Raw genomic sequence first — 20403 nt, 5'->3', positions numbered from 1 at the left:
CCAGCCGCCCTCCCTTCGGTGCCGCGGGGTCTGCGCCCAGGTGGCGGGTTCTGCGGGGCGCGTGGCGGCGGGGAAGGGTCCCTGACAAGGAGGAGGAGGGGCGGGGGCGGGCCGATCGGCAGCCTCTCGGGGGGAGGAGGGCCACCCTTGCCCTGGGCTAGCACTTGAGCCACCCGCCTAGGCGCCAAGAAAAGTTTTTTTTCCCCTCCCGTGCCCCTCCCCCACCTCCATCCTGCGCTCTGATGGGGTGGGTTTGGGTCCATTGGTGAAAAAAGTCACACGTTCTCATCAGCTGCTCCTCCCCCTGGGGACAGGGTGGGGGGTGACGGGAGGCAGACGCCGCGGAGGACCCTGGCCGACCTCCAGCTCCGCCGCCGCCCGAGCGGTGCGTCCCGTGGCTCGAGCGCAGCCGGGTGCCCGCCGAAGGCTGCCCCCATCGGTGCGTGTCTGCGTGCCGGGCAGCGGCAGCATCCAACCTGCTTTATTCCTGCCTGCAGCGCCACGGCGAGCGAGCGGGCGAGCGAGGAGGGGAGAGGGAGTCTGTCTGCAAAGTGCTGCTCCCTGGTGCTCAGAGGCGGCTGCTCCAGCTCCAACTCTCATTCATTTCGCCGGTTAACATGAGAGATCATGGCCGCCTTCGGGCTTCTCAGCTATGAGCAGAGACCGCTGAAGCGCCCCCGGCTCGGGCCGCCCGATGTCTACCCGCAGGACCCCAAGCAGAAGGAGGTAAGGGCGCCCGCGGCCTCCGCAGCTACTGGGGCCGCGCTCTGCAGCGCTGACCCGGGGCCAAGTTGGCCCAGCGGGCATCGCCGGCGCTGCGGGGGAAGGGTCGGAGAGGGGGATTGGAGGCGGGGGCCGGGCTGGTGGGCTTGGGGACCCCAGGCGACCGAGACCGGGCGGCTGTCATTCCCCGCGCTCCACTGGGGCTCTCGCTCTCCCGGTGCCGGGTCGCCTCCCGGTTATCGGGCCTGGCACTGCGCTGCCAGGCGCTTCATCGGCTTCTTTCCTGCCGAAACCTTCCTGCTCTCTTTCCTCCGCTTCTGCCTGGTTTATTTTTCTGTCCGCCGCTTTGGTAAATCCTGGTAAACTTTTTGAAAAATGTTGGAATGCAGTGCATCCGACACTAAGGTCTTGCGTTTTGCGCCAGCGGAGCAGGGACGGATGGGGGAGGGACCCTTTTCAAATTTTCCAGTTTAGAAAGCAAGTCGTTTTTTATTGAGGTGATAAATATATTTAGTTCTATGAACGTACCTGTGTATCCCTTCTCCCCTTTAAAAATCAGTATTAAGGAGAAACTGATTTTTGTCCCTGCAGGCTATTGGCTTAATTGCTGGAGGCTGTTGTGTATGTAAAAGCAGACTAGTTACCTTGGAAGGGAATAGGTCCCAGGATTGCTTATTTCTTTGAATGAAATTAATTGGAGAAACCTTGACTCTTCCACCAGGTGCACTAGTTTCAATGAGTAGGGTAACCATGGCATTTTGTAGCTATGTGTATGTTTGTCAGGAGTTAACAAGTAATTATGTAACAACTCTCCAGTTAGAGTAATGATCACCCTTGGCTACACAATTTGCCCAGGGACTTGCCGCCCCCCCCCTTTTTCTTCTTTTTTGGATCACCTGCTACCTAGCTGTGCTTTCAGAGTTTGCCAGCCAGCCCACCCATCTTCTGTTTTCTGCAGCTAAACACAGGTGACCAGTATCAGAACTTATCTTTCTGTGAATCTAAAAGCCCTCTATTACAAGTTTATAGGCCCCCTGATCTCACAACAAAGGCTCTGTAAATAAGGCAAGGAGGGGTTTTGAGACTTGTTTTTTGATAAAGGTGCCTATTTCATTAATAATAGAGGGAGGGTGAGTGCTAGCTCTGGCAAAACTGTGCTAGTAGTAATGTGTCTGAGAAATCAACTAAGAAAGGAGTTGTTGCTCCTTAGTACATTAAATTTGGCCATCAGTGGAGTCGTTCACATGGAGCTGGGAAGGTCTCACAGGTGGTTCCCAGCAGAGGCTTAACAAGAAAATGAGAGTTTGATGAGATTTACAGGTTTCTTCCCCTCCCATAACCTCACCCTGTAACCTTGACTCAGAAGGAAAATAATTAAGGGACTGAAAGAATAGAGAATATGATGAAGGACCACGTGTAAAGAAGGTTAACTTAAAATCACTGGCAGGAAACTCTTAAAAGTTTTGGTGGAGACAACAGCATTTATTGGTCCATCTTTTTGTAATGTCTTGTCACATCTTTGCAGAGGGCAGTATGACTGGTGGCAGTGCCCCAGTAATGGGATGGCAGCCTGGGTTGTTCTCTGGGCTTATTTAGCATTTATTTTTTCAGGACAACACTCATTTCAGGATTGGGGCCTCTGTGATTCTGGAAAGAATAATTTTGAATTTCAGGGGTTATTTTGTGGAATCCTAAAACTGAAAGTGATGTTAAAGTCTACCTTTGTTTTTTCATACCAGGGATTGAACTTGGGGCACTTGATCACTGAGCCACATCCCCAGGGCTATTTTGTGTTTAATTTAGAGACAGGGTCTCACTGAGTTGCTTAGTGCCTCACTTTTGCTGAGGCTGGCTTTGAACTCAAGAGATCCCCCTGCCTCAGCCTCCCTTGCTGATGGGATTACAGGCATGAGCCACTTCACCTGGCCAAAGGCTACTTCTAATACTTCCCTCTTAACCTCATGAAACTTAACTGCTTTAAGCTAGAGGAGTGGAGAATAAGCTGAGATGGCTGGCCAATTCCATATTTATATCAGAAACAGTACTGCCTTAGGGAGGATTTATGTAAATCCTGTCCTGATGTTACTTCCTTCCCCCAAGACAACAAATATTTTATCTTTCTTGAGCAGAGTTTTGTGTGGCATCATATTTGGGTACAATATTGCACAGGTGCTTGGCTGTTCTTGGGTGGTTGGTGAGCAGTGTCCTAGGCTTCAACTGTTCATATTGCCTCTCTCAAGGTTTCTACTCTATCCTTGCATCACCTGTATAGTTATTCAAATGTTTCCTTTACATTAACTTTTTTTTTTTTTTTTTTTGTACTAGGGGTTGAACCCAGGGGTGCTTAACCACTGAGGCACATCCACAGCACATTTTATTTTAAGTTTTTTGGAGTCAGAGTCTAAGTTCCCAAAGCTGCCCTTGAACTTTCGATCCTCCAGCCTCAGCCTCCCAAATTGCTGGGACTACTGGCATGTGCCACTGTTCCCGGCCCTAAGCATTTTAATAAATTTTTTTGGGCTAGGCAGTTATAGTACGACTTCCTGAATATGTTGCACTGTGTATATGTAAAATTTGTATCAATCACATATACATGTTTTTTATTTTTATTTATTGCTGTTATACACATAAAATAGTTAATTATGCAGGGTTCAAATCAGAACCTGTTAACACTTTGGAAAGTTCATCTTTGCATCTAAAACTGCACTGCTATCCATCAGAGACGATATTTCCCACATGGTGGGAATGTGGATTTAAAGGAGGAAGTGTGGGCTTCCCAGTTGGGCAGCCATGGATTTGAATTCTGGGTTAGCATCTTTGCGGTTGGGGGAGTTACATAACTTCCCATTTATAAATTAGTTTAATTGTGCTCTTTAGAAACCTGTGAATAGTTGTGAATATTTTTTCTTACATTTGTGTGAGAAACTCCTCCTAGTAGAAGCTGTCCATTTGTAGCTGTTTGTCATAATTGTCATTGTTAAGAGTGGCAAGAGTGTTGTGGAAGTGGCTCCCAGAGGACTGGGCAGAACCTTTCAATGAGGATCCCCTGTAGAGAAGCTTCTGGGGAAGAGCTAGAAGTTCACCCTCCCTGCTGGCCCTCTGATTGTGTTCCCTCAGGACTTGGTGGGTATTGTGTGATTCTTTGCCCTGTGGAAACAGAATGGCCTGAGCCTTTATCTAACACAGGGAATCAAGAAAGTGAGAGTCGTTCTTGATTCCTCCTTTCCCCTCATGTCTTATCCACATGTCAGCATCATGTGTCCGTCATTTTCTCCTGTCTCTCAATCCTCCCCAGTTTTACCCACATGCCTGACTCCCTCTCAGGCCCCAGGCCCACTTTTCTCTGCCCTGGGCCCTTGCATATGCTGGTGTGTCCTCCTCCTGGACTCCTATCTACCTCCTAGGCCCCACCCTGCTCTGCTGCCTCTGCCTGGGTCAGGGAGGCTGGTTCTTCACCATTCTGCCTGGGCTGAACCGGGCTCTCCCTCCCATGTGCTCCTGATCTCCTCTTCCTTTTCTTCTTTTTCATGATGTTGTGGGCTGGACCCACGGCCTCCTGCATGCTAGGCAGGTGGTCTACTGCTGAGCCACCCCAGCCCGAGAACTGAGAGTGGAACCTGCAGAGATTCTGCACTCACATGTAGGCTGAGGTGAATTCCCCTCAGGCCTGCACATGTCCATCTTCACCCCTGTCTCAGCTGAGGACTTCAGGCCTTGCTGGTGTATCATGGAAATTATATATTTGCATCTTGCTATCTCCAATTGATGGGACCATTTCCTGAGGACAGGGATGAGTGCATATATTTTTGTTGGAATATATGGATGAAAGTGGGATGAATAAATGAAGAAGGAAATCTGGTGACTGAGAGGTGTTGGAAAAAAGTCTAGTACCCTTTGTATCTACCTTGAGGTTATAAGGCTGACCGTGAAATGAAACTCCAACATAGGAAGGAAGAGGACTTCTTCCATGGGGCAGAAAAGGCCTAGCAGTTGAATCATAAGTATGACCAGGAAATTCAGTGAGTTGGGGCAGTGGTAAGGGTCCTAGGCATCAGGCGTTGGGAACCCCGGTGGTCCAGGGAGTATGGCCTGGTGTGCAGAGCAGCCAGAGTCGGCCATGCAGTGTTGTAGGAGATGAGCCCCACACTGGTTTCCAGCCTGCTAGTGCGTTCACTCCCTGGAGGGCTTTTTCAGACCCCACTGGGGGTCTGCAGTGCAGCTCGGGGCAGAGCGCTGGACTCACACTGACTTGCAAGTTCCCAGTTTGGTACTCGGCATCACAAGAGAAAAAGGAACAAGCACCAACACCCAAATCCCCAGGTTGCTGGTTCTCTCAGATTCAGGAGGTCTGAGGTGGGGCCCCGGAATTTTCATTTCTAACAAGATTCCGTGTGATCTGCTGCTGTCCAGAGCCCACTTTGAGAACCTTGATCTCCAGAGGAGAAGGCATCCTGCAGGACTGGGGCACCCCTGCCTGGGCGGGCTGGATCAGGCATCTGTGAGGCCCAGCTTGCCAGTCCAGCCTGGGCCTGGTGTGTTTTTCTTAGAAGTTGTGCCCTCTCTCAGCCCAGATCTAAGGGAACAAGTGAGAAGGCCCAGTCCCCTCCAGTTACTGAACCACTCCTGGAGTCATGTCCAGACTTCCCACCATCCTCCCTGCTCAGCTCCTCACCTCTGCCTGCAGCCAGGCCGCCCAGCTTGAGTTCTGCTCCATCACTGGCTACCTTTGGTCACATTCCTCACCTGCTCCTTTGCTCCCACTCCACAGGGTGGCTGGGAAGGTCGAATGACCTGATGTTTGCAGAGTGGGGCCATGGGTGCCACACTGACTTCCTGGGGACACGTCAGCCTCTGTTAGCTGCACCCAGGGAGAGTTCTTTCTGTGTTGTGTTAATGTCTTCATGAACTGGCACCTATTCTAATCCCAGGCGCCAGCCAAGCCCCTGCCCTCAGGCAGCTTACATTCATTCCCAAGAGGAAGGCAGGCAATGGAGAGGAGGGTGAGCATCCCACCCATGGCACTTCAGGGTACCAAGCATAGGGTAATGACCCTGCAAGGGTGCCAGAGAGGGCTGCTGAGAAGCCTTCTTGTTTTTATAACACCAACTGTCCCTGGCCTTGTTTTATTTTGGTGACTCCTATTGGCTTTGTTATTAGCATTGAAAATTCCTAACACAGAAATATTGTAGACAGCTGAGGAGGTGCAAAGAGGTAAAAAAAAAATGTGCTTCCTTCTAAGGGATGATACTGATAAGTGTCTGGGAAGACTGGACAGGTGGACCAATTGCCTGGGAGACCAAGTGACAGCTCCCCACCTGGGATGCATTCATTGCCTGGCCCCAGGACCCTGGTGTGGCCCCCTGGTGCAGGGCTTCCTGAATCCCAATGTTCAGGGATGGATAGACACCTCTGTTGAACTCCTGCCTCCCATGCCTCTTAGGACAGAATCTGGGTCTGAGGACCTGCTTCTTCAGCTGCTCACAGTGTTGCTGAACCATTCTGGGGTAGAGGAGGAGGAGCTTACCTGATGGTCATTTCTCAGGGTCTGTAATACTTGCATAGAGTTTCTAGGATGCTCCTTAAGAATGCAGGTGTGAGGCTGGTGGTGTGGCTCAGTGGTAGAGCACTTGCCTAACACATGCGAGGCCCTGGGTTTGACCCTCAGCACCACATAAAAATAAATAAATAAAATAAACGTATTAAAAAAATGCAGATGTGCCTGCCTCTCTCCTACACAGACTTGCTGGGTCAGAGTGGGAGGAGCTCAGGAATCTGCATTTTAAACAGCCTGTCCAGGTGATTGCTAATCACACCTTGTACCTCTGCTTTAGCTGTGTCCTTACCTATAGAAAAACCTGTAGGTGGGCTTCCTGCGTCTTCCTGCCTGCTGCCCATGGCTGGTACTTTGAATCTTTTGGATAACAGGCTGTTTGAAGTCTTGGTCCCTCTTGGTACTGGGTGATGTGGATAAGCTCAGCTACTTTACTCCTGTCCTGATAAGTGTGGCTCCCAGCTGAAGTTTGTTTTTAAGCTGGAAATGGCTGGCAGCAGAGCAGAGGTCCACACCTGGGTAATGGCCCACATGCAGGCCCCTCCTCCCAGGTGGCATGGCTACATTGGCCTGGAAGAGCAGGTCTGGCTTTGTCCCACAAACCTTTGTTTGGACCTGTCAGGGCTGTGGGTTTGTTTGGGGCCTGGGTTCTCAGCTGGGCTCTTTGGGGACTATGGTAAGGCTGTCACTGTGTGTACCTGTGAGCTTTAGCTGGGCGATGTTTCCCTGGGGGGGGAGGAAGTGGGTCTTTTAGGAAGCTAGAGGACCTCAGAGTGAGTGAGGCGTGCAGGTTGGCGCATGGTCACAAAGTAGGAGAGGCTGGGCATGAAAAGTCCGAGGGTTTCCTTTAGCCCGTGGTTGGTATTACCCGAGGTGTGTGTGCAGGTCAGTGCGGAGGACAGACCAGTGTAGAGACGTGGGGTAAGCGGAATGAGAACTGTGTGGTGTTCTGCTGCAGGGTCCCTTGCCATGTGAGGCCAAGCTGCCAAGTCTGGGTAGAGTGGAAGGTGGGCTTGCTGGAGCCGAGCAGCCTGGGGCCGAGTGGCCCTCTGGGAGTGCTGTGCTTTCCACTCTCTAGGTAACTTAACTTCTGAAGCTGGTGAGGGTGACCGGGGGTTCAAGATGCTGTTCCTGTTTCTCTCTCTAGAAAAATTTACTTAATAAGGAAGAAATGTCAGTCGGTCCTAAAGTACCCCGATTTCTCCTTGAAACACACATGTCCGCTTTTTCTGGAGGGATCAGCCACCATGTGTAGACAGGCACTGCCGCTGAGTGTTGTAGACTGCAACCACAGACCAAGGACTTGGCAGTGTATAGGTGAAGGTGATTTTCATTTCCCAATTTTTGAGAAGATGAGATTTATTTCCCATAAAGTTTTGGAGGTAGGTGGGGGGGTGTTCAGGATCGGGGGCCCAGAATCTGCTCAGAGCCTTCCTGCTGCATCATTGAGGTGCACAGGGACAGGAGAGGGCCAGGCTTGGCCTTCTGAGGTAGCAACAAGGGCTTTTCGTGAGTGAGCCCTCAAGTCCTGATGACCTCTTAGAGGTCCCACTGATCTGCACTCTGACTCTGGTGAGTGTGCTGGAGCACTGAGTCATGGGGTCAGGAATGATTTCTATTTTCTTTGTGCTAATCTGCATTCCAAGCTGTGTCCATAAATATGCAGTAAGCACTTTTGCCCTTGGAGGAAGTAACTTAAGAGTAATTGTTACATAACCTTGATTGGGTTTGCAGGAATGGGTGTTTGTTGTTGTTTTTTTCTCCTTCCTTTTTTTGTTTTGAAATGTCCTGACTGTTGGCCCAGGAAGCTGACCTTGAGCTCCTGGGCTAAAGAGAGCCGCCTGCCTCAGCCGTCCAGGGAACAGGCACTTGGCGCTGCCTGCCCCTGCACCCATGATTGCATAAGTTCTGAGCCAGCCCAGAGCCCCTATATCTGCAGGTAGGCAGAAAGGTCTCACGGAGCTTGGACACCACACTTGTGCCCCAGGGATGCTGCCAGGTGTGTTGGGACCGCCCTGTAGGTGGGAGATTAATACTAGATCGTGTAGAGTGTTTTAATGAGGCAGGAGTATTGTAAACTTAAGTACTTATCAAGCATCAGATATGAATTCTAGGGTGGATGGAGCAGGCTGGTTCCAGCTGATTGTTAGAATGTCAACAGTTTTGTAAGCTGGTTGATCTCACGTTGGCAGCTCGAAGGCCTCTGCGCAGTGAGAGTTCAGCACAAACCAAGGAAAAGGGCAAATGCTACAAATTAGGTTTTTATTTCTTCTTCTTCTTCTTTTTTTTTTTTTCAGTACAGGGATTGAACCTACCTGCACTTTACCACTGGGCTACATCTCCTGTTCTTTAGTTTTAAATTTTTTTTAGTTGTTGATGGACTTTTATTTTGTTTACTTGTTTATATGTGGTGCTGAGATTCAAACCCAGTGCCTCACACATGCTAGGCATGCGCTTTACATCGAGCCACAAACCTAGCCCTAGTTTTTGATTTTGAGACAGGGTCTTGTTAAGTTGCCCAGGCTGGCCTCACACTTGTGGTCCTCCCACCCCCAGCCTCCTGAGTGGAGGGGATCACAGGTGTGCACCATGGTGCCAGTGCCCTCTCTGCTAAGGTTTCCCAGCACAGGGGACGTAGTGTGTGGCAGACACGCCGTAGGCTAACTCCCTGTCATTCTTATCCTGCTTTTTCCTTTCTTACTTCCCACTAAAACGTGGAAGAGAAATAGAAAAAGCCAGATCCCCTTTTTTCCTAGTCTCCTTTGCAGCTCGAAATAAGCTTGTAGCTTAATTCTGAGCAAAGAGATTTAATGGAAACCTACTACAGGATCTCTGGGGAAGAAGTTCTCCTCTCTGGTGAGAGTGTAGGTGCAGGAGGGACATGCACTCTCTTGTTGCTCAGAAGGCTCTTTAGTTTCCTTTGGAAAGGTAATAAGAGGATGTGACAGCTGGAGCTGGTGCACCCATGTTGTGACCTGTGGCTGAGAAGTGAACACAAATGGAGTCAATCTAGTAACTATGAAGTCAATAAGCTGCTGAGCTGGGACCACCTCTCCCTGCACTTGTTGGGTAAACCGTAGAAATCCATGTGACTCAAGCCATTGCTGGACCAGTTTCTTGTAGCCAGGACCATTCTAATGTGTTCATCGTACTTTCCATTCACATTTGGGGATCCTCTGAGTCACAGCACATGCCTCCCTGTTTGGGGATACACTTCCCAGAACTGTCTTCCCTGTGAGGAGGCTCGGCAGGCAACACAGAGCCCCTGCACCTTACGTATCTTGGTAGTAAATTCTCACCAGCACCTGTGGGAAGTGGAGAGGAACTGGTCAGTGGGCACCTTTCTCTGTTTTGGCAGGAAGAGTCCTTGTGGGAGTGGGGGGAAGTCCAGCTTTTTTTTCAGAGGGAGATCCATAGTCTGTACCGTCTTGGGGGCCCAGGGGAGGTCTAGAGTTTGGGCTGCTCTGACATTCTCACTCAAGGCAACAGGAGGCTGAGGTCCAGACAGGCCAGTGAGAGTCGGAGTGTCCTGCTTTGTCTCTGCACCTGTGTGGCCCTTAATGCTCACCAGGACTGGTGTGGCTTCTGCTGGGCAGAGGAGCGGGCTCTAGAAGCTGAGGCACTCTCATACTGTGCTTTTCTGCAGGAGTTCCCACCCCTCAGTCCAGCCTTTGGAGAGAGCTCTGGCGTTGGCCCTGAGTGTGCTGGGGACTGCCCCTCTGCAGCGCCAGTGTAGAAGATTGCACCCCCTGGGGGAGATGTCCCTGCACAGGCTGCGCCAGCTGCCCAGTCCAGGGAGGGAGCCTCACTCGACGCCAGTGCACACATAGTCGTATAGCACTCTGGCCTGAGAACAGAAAGAGCGTAGCTGCTGGTTTTTATTTTCCATGTTTTGAGGGACTCATGATCACGTGTTCGTGTGGCAGGCAGACTGTCATTCAGCAGTGACACAGAGCACCTTGCAGGCTCTGTGCCAGTCTAGCTTCCTGAGGATAGGATCCCATCTCTCATCTCCTGCTGGGTCCCTGGCTTCCAGCACAGAGCCTGACGCACACCTGGGTCATCTTCAGGGATGGACGACAGAGCACCTGGAGCAGGAGAGGGGCCTGAGTGCCCGTCCAGGGTGGTTTTCCATAGGGGTGCTCTGTTCCTCTCTCCCTTGCATGTTGGCAGTGTCTGAGAGCTCCAGCACATGGGGGTGACTTGCTGGCCTCCAGTGGGAGCCTGGCTGCTGACCTTCTGCCCGATGGTGGGGAGATGGGTGGATGGTGGCTGAGAGTATGTTTGCAGAGGAATACAGTGTTTCAGGTTCTTCTAGAGAGAAGCTGGAGGAAATAACCCCAGGGGTCCAGTGGGGAGCCTGGCCTCGGTGAGAGGCCATGTGGGGTGTGGCTGAGGATGGAAGGGGGGTTGGCCTGGCTGCAGACTAAGTGTGGTGTGGGGGGCTTGGAAACGAAGGTGGGACCTCGTGGGGGCCTCTGTGAGCCCACGAGGATGTTATGGTCTAATAGGCCAAATTCACGGGGGTTAAATGAGTGAGATCTAAGGTGACAAAGGGTCGCAGCTTGAGGAGATGGTGGCTCTGGGGGTCACCCAGGCAGGACTGACCTGCCAGTAGTCTCTGGCCTTCAGACCTGGGGCAAGTGGCTCATTTCTTGGGTCTGCTGTTGCAAATGACCAGCCAAGTGGCCTTCCAGGAAGCTCTCCTCTGTCCTGGAGGCTGGATCCTCGAGTCCAGCATCAGCTCTTTCTCTGGTGTCCACTGCCCTGGGGCTTCTCTCAGAAGGACAGCAACCATTGAGTTTAGGGCCTGCCTTGGATAATCCTGATGATCCCACCTGAATCACATCCACCAGATGCTTTTCAAAATAAGGTCATATTCACAGGTTCTGGGATTTGATGTGGATTCTTTGTTTTTATTTGTTTTTTGGCCTGTAGGGCTGGGAAGCTTGGGAAGGTACGCGGGGAGGATTTGAGGGAAGGTTATTTGGAGGGTACTGTGAGCTGAGCGAGGGATGCCTAGAGGGGTGTTTCATATCTATAGCTGAGGACAGTGGTTTCCATACTTTCTGCCCTGGGACCCTCTGCTTATCTTAAGCACTGAGCATCCTTGTGAGTCTCTGTTTATGGAGTTTGTATTTCTCAATATTCAGTGTGTTAGAAATTAAAACAAATTTTGGATATATACATTAATTCATTTAAAAATAACAAAACCAATTTCACGTTAAAATTTTTTTTTTAATAAAAAATATTTTTTTCCTAAAACCCAAAAAACTAGTGAAAAAGAGTGGCATTACTATTTTTGCAAAACTTAAAATTGTTAGTGCCTATTAGTTGTATAAAATAATGGGTTTCACTTGATGTTTCCATCCATGTATGTAACCTCCCTTCTACCTTCTCTTCCTCTCCCCATCCCTGTCTCCTTCCCAGATGATCCTCTTCTACTTGACTTTTTTTTTTTGTGTTGGGGATTGAACCCAAGGGCGCTTAACCACTGAGCCACATCCCCAGCCCTTTTTATTTCTTATTTCGAGACAGTGTCTCCCTAAGTTGCTTAGGGCCTTGCACTTTAATCCCAACACTCGCTCCACATCCCATATGTGAGAGAAAAATGGGACCCTTGTCTTTGAGAGTCTGGCTTATTTTGTTTAATGGGATGATCTCCAGTCCCATCCATCTTCCTGCCCACGATAGCATTTTTTTTTTTTAAAGAGAGAGAATTTTTTAATATTTATTTTTCAGTTTTCGGTGGACACAACATCTTTATTTTTATGTGATGCTGAGGATCGAACCCAGCGCCCCGTGCATGCCAGGCGAGCGCACTACTGCTTGAGCCACATCCCCAGCCCAGCATTTTCTTTTTCTTTGTGGCCGAGTAATACTCCAGGGTGGGAACGGACCCCATCTTCTTCTTGCGTTCCCCTGCTGTTGGGCATCCGGGCCCCTCCGCAGCTGGCTGTTTTGGACGGTGTCGTGGTAACCACAGTGTCTGAGTGTCTTTCTTGGGCGCTGTCTTGGGAGGGGCAGCTGGTGATGGCGTGGTGGTGCCCGTTTTAGTGTTGTGAGGCACCTCCGTGCTCCTTTCCACAGTGACGGCACTGATTTATGTTCCGGTCCTCACCAGCAGTTGCTGCTTTTTATGTTCTTGCTGACTGGGGAGAGGTGGAAACTCTGAGAGAGGCAGAAACTCGTGTAGTTTCTTGACTGCCTTCTCCTGATGCCGGGCATTTTTCTTCGTACTTACTGGCCATCTGTACTTCAGGAAGCATCTTTTCACTTCATTTGTCCATTTATTGGGTTACTTGTCCTTTTGGTCTTAGGTTTTGTGTTCTTTCTATGTTCTGAATGTTATGCCTGTGTCGGGTGAAGGGCAGGCAGGGATCTCCTCCTGCTCCGAAGGTTGGGTCCTCACTGTCCATCGTCTCCTCTGCTCTGCAGAAGCCTTTTGATGTGGAGTGATTCCCTTGGTCCATTCTTGCTGCTGTTCTCTGAGTCCTGCTGGGAAGTCCTGCCTGTGGCAGTACCCAGCCATTCTTCCTTGCTCTCCTCTGGTGGCTACAGGTCCGTGTCTGGCATTGAGGTCTCGGATCTATTTGTGTTGATCTTTGCACATGGTGAGAGGCAGGGCTAGGCTTGGGCCTCCTCCTCCAGCCTCTGGGCACCTTGAGTGGAGGAGGCTGCCTTTCCCCGCGATGTTCTCAGGCTCTGTGGAGACTCATGTGGCTGCAGATGCATGGGCTCATTCCTGGGTTTATTCTCCTCCATGGGAAGCTCTTTACTGTCTGGATTTCTGTATCTGGTCCTGTATTCCTCCTGTTGCGATAAGTTGCTCTGCTTGGAGAACGTGGAGAAAATCAGACCACAGATGAGCTAAGGCCTCCAGAACTCAGTGGTCTTGGACTTGGGGGCCTTACCTTAGACAGTTCTGTAGGTGGGTTGATGCTGCTTTCCAGATCAAATTGCCCCAGGGAGTGGGGAAATTTAATCTTTTTCCCAAAGCGTGGAGAAAGTGCGAAGGGGGCAACTCAGAAGTTTCTGGCTGAGGTTTTCGTTGGAGAAGCCTCTGTAGAGTCAGGTTGACATGTGCTAGTGGAAGCTCAAGCTCTGCCTGTGGGGTGCAGTGGTTCTGGGTGAGTGGAGCCATGTCTGTGATCACCCTCTGAGAGAGTGCAAAGCTGAGGAGCTGGCTGACCCTGAGAAACGGGACTTCAGGGATGGACCTGGGACACCTATGGGTCACCAGCAGGGGAAGTGGAGTCCCAAGGGGTGGTTCACACTTGGTGGGCTCCATCTGTGAGACAGCTTGTCTCCTCAGGACCTTTGCACATGTGGATGCTGCTGCCCTTGGCCTGCTCCTCTTCCCCTGGTGCCCCGTAGCTTGTTCCTCTTACCCCCGATGCCCATGGCCTGCTCCTCTTTCCCCGCTGCCTGTGGTCTGCTCCTCTTCCCCTGCTGCCCGTGGCCTGCTCCTCTTGCCCTGCCCCCGGCCCCCGCAGCCAGTGTAAGTTCCAGGGGGCCAGGACTCTTTAATCCCCACTGGGAGTCAGAGGCTAGGGAAGGTCAGGTGTGCGGAGGGCTTGGTGATATGTGTTGCTGGGTCTGCCACCGGGGCAGCAGCTGTCCTCAGGAAATGGTGATCAGAGACCCACTATGTCGGGACCTGGCCCAGGGAGTGGGACTCTAGGACTTGTCAGACCCCATCCTCACTTACTGCTGAGGACCTTGGGTGGAGATCTAGGTGGTGAAGAGGCTTGTGTGTGTGTATGGGGGCAATGCGGAGGGCGTATCCTTGGGTCTGGAGAGAGGTGCCCTGTTTTCCAGGAATTGCCCAGAGTTCAGGGAGTGGGGTGAGTGTGTGTGGAACCTGTGACCTGGGAAAGGCTGTGGCTGTTAGGACGGTGGAGAGAGGAATGGGAACCCAGAGGTGGGGGGAGGCTGACCTGGCCCTGGGGCAGGCTGCATAGTTTCCACCTTGTTCCCCAGCCTCTCTCCGAGAGGTCGGGGAGCAGGGCTCCTCTGGGGCCCCCCTTCCCTGGAGTCCTCTGATCAGCTCAGCCTCCACCCACCTCCAGAGCCCGGCTCCCTCTTGCCACCTCGCTCTCAGTTAAGATCTGGTGGAATTGCTGTTCCCTTTCCTAGGCATTGCTCATCATGGATGTCTGTCTACTGAGCTTGCTGAGATGCAGGCCTTCAGGGCCCTCCACGGGAGTGGTGGGCTGTGCCCTGCTGTGGTCTGCGTGGTCTGCAGCGTGGCTGGTGTCTTGGGTGCTGGGTGACCTGAGGGCATGGAGCATCCTCCAGGACTGCCCATGGCAGCGCCGTATTCGTTCTGCTCCGGAGTCCTGCAGGGAAGGTCAATATTGACATTGCTTAGGTTTTTATTTGTTTATTTTTAGTAAAGCTCTACACAGTGCTAAGTCAGTAGATAGTATGGAAAATATTTCTGGGGTCAGAGTTGTTTTTACTCATGGGTCAGTTTTGGACCGGCTGTCAGCTCCGTTTCCAAGATTCTTTGTGAACTGGAGATGCCACTCACGTGAATTCTGCTCTGAGGTCATTTGATAATCAACGTGTCTCTGAAACTGTGTTTTCATCTGTTCAGTCCTTGCTGGGTACCCCCCCCCACTATGAGGTGCTCTGGGGGTGTAGAAAAGAAATAGACACCTGCTCCTTGCCCCTCCGGGATGGTGCTGCTTAGAATACCCACAGAGAAGGACCAGTGTTTTTAAAATTAATTTTCAGTCTGTTGCAGAGTGACATAAATATGTGGTAGAAATGAATGACTGGGAGCGCAATGTGGCTTGCATGTGGTGGCGATGTCACATTGCTGTAGGGGATTTCACATACTCATGCGGGTGTTTTCCTGGGACCAGTGACAGTTTTAACCTACATTCTGAACAGACTGCGCTACAAGTTCGTGTCTGGTCCATTGACTCTCATGAAGCGATTTTAAGACGACCAGTACATTAGTTTTAATTACCAGTTTTAGAACGATGACCCTGCTGGGAGTTCAGCACAGTGTGTGCAGTCCCCATTCTCCAGGTGCGGGCCGTCCCCAGTGCTGGGTCTGCCTGGTTCTCCTCTGAGGTGGTGCTATGGCCATCTCCTGTTCACCAGGGAGAGCTTTGGGCACAGGAAAGCACCTAACTCGTACTAGATTGTCTGCCCCCTCAGGCTGGAGTTGGGGTGGGCTTCCCAGCTGATGCCGCCCAGGCTCCTCCGTGGGTAGCAAAGCTGAAGCTGGTGCATGTAGAGTTCAGGAGGAGGCTGGGAGTTGCAGGTGTCCCTGGAGGGTGCGGGGAGGCAGGGGAAAGGGTGCTGGCCGGAGCAGTCTCATGGAGCTGGCAGGCTGGGCCTTGGGGGCGGTGGTGAGCACGTGACTCCTCTGTTAGATTTGTCACACTAGCTCATGCCTAATAAATCCAGCGTGGGGGGACAGCGGAGTCCAGGAGGCTGCGAGGGAGGAGGCTTCAGTCACCAAAGCATGAAGGAAAAGAGCCCCACTGATCGGGTCTTTAAATAGGACCTGAGAGGCATTGGCAGTGATGACAGATTTGCCCAAGAAAGTGTAGGAAGAGAGGAGGGTGAAGAGGGCTGTGTTCTCGGGGCACTGCTGAGCGAGAATGGCACGTCCTGTTGCTTGAGGACCCAGTCACACACCGCTGTGCCCAGTTTAGTGACAGGCAGGCATTTGAATCATCACGGAGTCTCAGAGGAGTCGTGGACATTCAGACTCCGCCTTCCAGCGCCCCTTGGTTGGCATCCACCAGTCCACTTGATGGCCTTAGTATGGGGAGGCCTCTGGAGCCCTGGTTTACCCCTTGTCCATGCTTAGAAGCTGCCCTTAGTACTTGCTTCTGGCCTCTGTGTGGCTGCTTGGGTGGCTATTCATGGCCAGAGTTGCCAGGAAGTTTGCTGGAGTGCGGTCAGCGAGGCAGTGAGGGGCCTCCTGGAAATAAGAAGGGTGGAGGTCTAGAGGTGCCCACAGGGAGGCTGTTTAGCCAGTGGCCCTGGGGCTGCTGGGGAAATGGTCTCCTTGACTCAAATATAGCGTATACCTCTGCTTCTGAGCAGCCAAGCTAAAACGCAAACAGAACCTCTACCAGCAACAGCAGAAGGAGAAACTGTCCTCAGCCTTTCCCTCACAGCTCCCCGTGGAGTGGGGCTGCAGGTGTGGAAAGGGAAGAAGGGTAAAGAGGAGGAGGCAGGCTGAGGGGTAAGTGGGAGGAGGCAGGCTGAGGGGTGAGTGGGAGGAGGCAGGCTGAGGGGTGAGTGGGAGGAGGCAGGCTGAGGGGTAAGTAGGAGGAGGCAGGTGAGGGGTAAGTTGGAGGAGGCAGGCTGGGGGGTAAGTAGGGGGAGGAAGGCTGAGGGGTAAGTGGGAGGAGGCAGGCTGAGGGGTAAGTAGGGGGAGGCAGGCTGAGGGGTAAGTAGGAGGAGCCAGGCTGAGGGGTAAGTGGGAGGAGCCAGGCTGAGGGGTAAGTGGGAGGAGCCAGGCTGTGGGGTATGTGGGAGGAGGCAGGCTGAGGGGTAAGTGGGAGGAGGCAGGCTGTGGGGTAAGTAGGAGGAGGCAGGCTGTGGGGTAAGTAGGAGGAGGCAGGCTGTGGGGTAAGTAGGAGGAGGCAGGCGAGTGTTAGGAGGAGGCAGGCTGAGGGGTAAGTAGGAGGAAGCAGGTGAGGGGTAAGTAGGAGGAGGCAGGTGAGGGGTAAGTTGGAGGAGGCAGGTGAGGGGTAAGTTGGAGGAGGCAGGTGAGGGGTAAGTTGGAGGAGGCAGGTGAGGGGTAAGGCGGAGGAGCCAGGTTGAGGGGAGTGGAAGTGGGCTTGTGTTCCTTCCTCTCCTCGTTCAGGTCCCCTTGCATACTGGCTTGAGGTGCTGGGTGGGGTGTCATTTGCAGGTAGAATTTACCTGGTGAGATTGCAGTGTGGAGGTGCTGTGGTGGCAAACCTAGTGGTGGGCTGCCCTAGTTAGTGTCCTGGGCAGGGCCAGCAGACACTTCATTTCCTTGTTCTGGTATATGAATGTGAGGTCTGAAAGTTCTGGTGTTCTTCTGGGATGTACCTGAGAGCCAAATCCAGGTGCTTGGTATGGGCCGAGGACGAGCGTCGAGTGGGGTCTGAATATGAACTAATGGATGGAGTCATCTAGATGAGCATGGAATGTAGGGTAAATCGGCCACACTTAGCTATCACTGAGACAAAGATCTCCTGTCTGAAAGTGGCCTAGAGAAACAGCCAGCCTGGTGGGGCCACCTCTGGCTAGGACACAGGACGCAGCACTCCCAGATGTGCCCAGCAGTCCTGGTGGGCCTGTGTTGCCACCCTGGAAGGGTTCTGAGTGCCCAGCGTGTGCAGGTTGCTGCTCTCTGTGCTGGCTGTACAGAAGACTGCATTCCACAGTCCTTTTTTAAAAGTGGTTGGCATGTGCCAGTGACTCTGCAGCATGTGCCCTTCTCCCCTGTTGTTGCCATGGGCATGTGGAGTAGGGGGCTGGTCTCCATCTCACAGAAGCCCCTGCACTCTAGGCTGGGCTTGTCCAGAGCAGGCTGTGCCCTTCTGGAACTCTCTGTCTTGCAGAGCAGCACATCAGGCCCTCTTGGGCCTGGCTCTGGCGTGGCTGCCTGCCCACCCTGCCCTTCTGCCCACTCAGCCTGTTTCCCACTCTGCCCGGGCACGTGGCTGTCAGGAGGATGGGCATGGAGTGCTGCTCTCAGTACCATGACTATTATTTTCCCTTTTGCCTGCCGCAGGTCTCTGTGAGGACAACTCTTATTGTGTTGTGTTGAGCTTGCGTCCTCTGGTTTCGTACGGGGTCCCCACTGTTAGCCTGGGATGCTGCAGGCAGGGTGTGGAGGGGCTGAGCAGCAGCATCGTGGTGGATGGGTGGTGGAGGTTGAGAGCTGACTGAGGTGTGGCCTCTGTGCACGTGTGGCCTGGTGTCAGAGCTGTTGGCAGGGATGGGGTAGGGACCAGCTGGCCTCTTAGGGGAGCCCTGCTGCCCCCAAGTCGGTTTGGCCCTGCCTTTTGTCCTCCTGAGGAGGCTGGCGTCCTTCTCATTCTGCAGATATCTTGGCTGCAGAATGCCTTTTAAAGACTCCCTCAGATGTACCCAAGACCCGCTAGGTATAGCCACTGGAGGTGGAGGGCAGGTGTTGTTGCTGCGGTGCCCGGCCGGGGTGTCTGCTCGCAGGGCTTGGTGATGTAGTTTTTCTCCTCTGATGTGGAGTGCAGTGGAGGTAGGATGGAAGAACCTGGACACCCAGGCAGAAAGGAGGCGAAGGGAAGGGAAATAAGGTCTTAAGTCAGAAGTTGCGTGTGATTTCCAGGCCTGTCGCTCCAGAAGCTGTCTCTGTTTTCCTAGGCCTAGAGCTCCCAGGTTCCTGGGAAATTTGTAACTCTGCCTGGGCACTGTTAATTAAACCCCCAATGAATGCATTAACTAAAGAGAGAGATGTCCTTTTAAGAAACCTATAATTTAGAGGACTTTTCAGAGCTACCTGCTGCTCAGTTTCTAAAGACCAGCTCAGCCTGAAAATCTTGAGAGGGACCACCCCACCAGAACCCATCTTTAGGTCACCAGACTGATGTCTTCCCATACCCACCTGCCATGACCAGGGCCTCAATCTGTCAGGGTCACTCCAGGTGGGCTGGCTGCTAAATAGCCACACAGAGATAGGAAATACCTTTTTTAGGGTTCAGCGACAGCTCCTCCTCCTCAGCTCCCACAGAGAAGGCCAGAGAGGCAGGCAGAGAGAGAGCACTCCTGAAACCCTCTTTTCTGAGGCAAGAGGTTGGGTTTCAGGGGGTGTGGCCCAGGCCCACTGGGTGACACCCACTCCCAGAGCTGAGATTCCTTGCCCAGTGAAGGTGAGACCCACCTGCGCCTCACCTTCATTGGTCATGGCTAAGGGTCCGTGCTCTGCGTGCTCAGCCCCTGTTCATGGCGCCCGTAGCACCCACCCCTCTACAGGTGTTTTAAAAGAAGAGCCAGTAACCCCGAAAGGGGTTTCTCCCTCTCTAGGTTTCTCCCTTGAATGTGAGTCTACTTCCTAAAGAAACCCGTCTGTACCTCCGACTGGCGCACGTACATTTTTTATTTTGGGACAAGGTCTTGCACGTTCCCTCACCTGTGCATGGATGCCACTGCTCCTGAGTCGAGTTCCCCCTTCTCTCCAGAAACTCCTTAGACCCTTTTTTGAAGTCACTTCTTTTGACACAGTAATGGTCTCTGCGCTGCTGCTAGATGACCTGGATATTTATTTTAGGGGCAGTGTTGCCCTGAGGGTTAGAATGAAGTGTCCCTTTTCCTGTATGTCTGGTTGGTTTCCTGGGTCTGTTGAACCCAGGCTCCGCAGTCAGGATGGGGAGAATGGTGGGGATGTGCTTTCACAGGTGTGAGGACTAGAAGCTTGAGACTAGTGGGTTGGCAGGCCCTGGTCCCTCTCCCGGGGAGGTCCTCTGTGCCTCCTCTGGTGGTCCGGTTATGGCATGTGGCTATTTAACTCCAGTCTCAGCCTTGTCTTCATGATACTGTCTGTCCCTCCTCTCATAAGGACGTGAGCCATACTAGATGGATGCACCCTAGCTGGGTCTGACCCCATCTTGACCAGATTTCAACTGCAAACACTCTTCTTCTAGGTAAGGCTTGCTCACGGATCTTTCTGGGGACTCAGTTCTTCCCACTAGTGTGTGTCTGCAAGGCCCTCCCCAGGTGCTCTGTGTGTCCTGGGCTGGTTGCTTTCTGGAGGCTGAGTCGGAGGCCGTGCCCTGCTTCCTCAGAGGCTTCTAGTTGTCTGTGCTGGAGACCTAGTCAAGTTGGGTGACTTTGTCTCCTTGCATAATGCCTGTGCTGTTGCTGTGGTAAAGACCATGTCCTTCACATGGCCCACAGGACCCTGTGTAGCTCCTCCTCTTCCTGCTTCAGGCTCATTCTGGACAGTAGCCTTTCTTTGATTTTTCCAAAAGCCCAGTGGACTTTATACAAGCCTTTCCTCTGTTTGTCTTTTTGCCAGGGATTCGTTAGCAAGAATTGTTATCGTGCCTGGCAGTGACCTTTTTATTGTGATGAGGATCCCCTCTATCTCTGATAATCCTCCTCTTGAAGACTGCTTTATTTGATATTGATATAGCTACCTC

At 52.2% G+C, this 20403-nt stretch overlaps 1 protein-coding gene across 7 annotated transcripts in view; it reads left to right on the top strand.

The window, feature by feature from the left end:
• Positions 1 to 20403, top strand: part of Med12l (mediator complex subunit 12L) — a 275089-nt gene that overhangs the window by 630 nt on the left and 254056 nt on the right. For all 7 annotated transcript variants that reach the window (XM_078043553.1, XM_078043550.1, XM_040269994.2 and 4 more), the window contains exon 2: positions 498 to 726. In XM_078043553.1, the coding sequence (XP_077899679.1) occupies positions 628 to 726 (99 nt within the window). In that variant the 5' untranslated portion in view covers positions 498 to 627. The remainder of the gene's footprint in view (positions 1 to 497; positions 727 to 20403) is intronic.

The sequence above is a fragment of the Ictidomys tridecemlineatus genome, chromosome 3 (genome assembly GCF_052094955.1).
Source record: "Ictidomys tridecemlineatus isolate mIctTri1 chromosome 3, mIctTri1.hap1, whole genome shotgun sequence".
NCBI classification, from domain to species: Eukaryota; Metazoa; Chordata; class Mammalia; order Rodentia; family Sciuridae; genus Ictidomys; species Ictidomys tridecemlineatus.
This window is presented reverse-complemented; position numbering and strand designations above follow the sequence as displayed.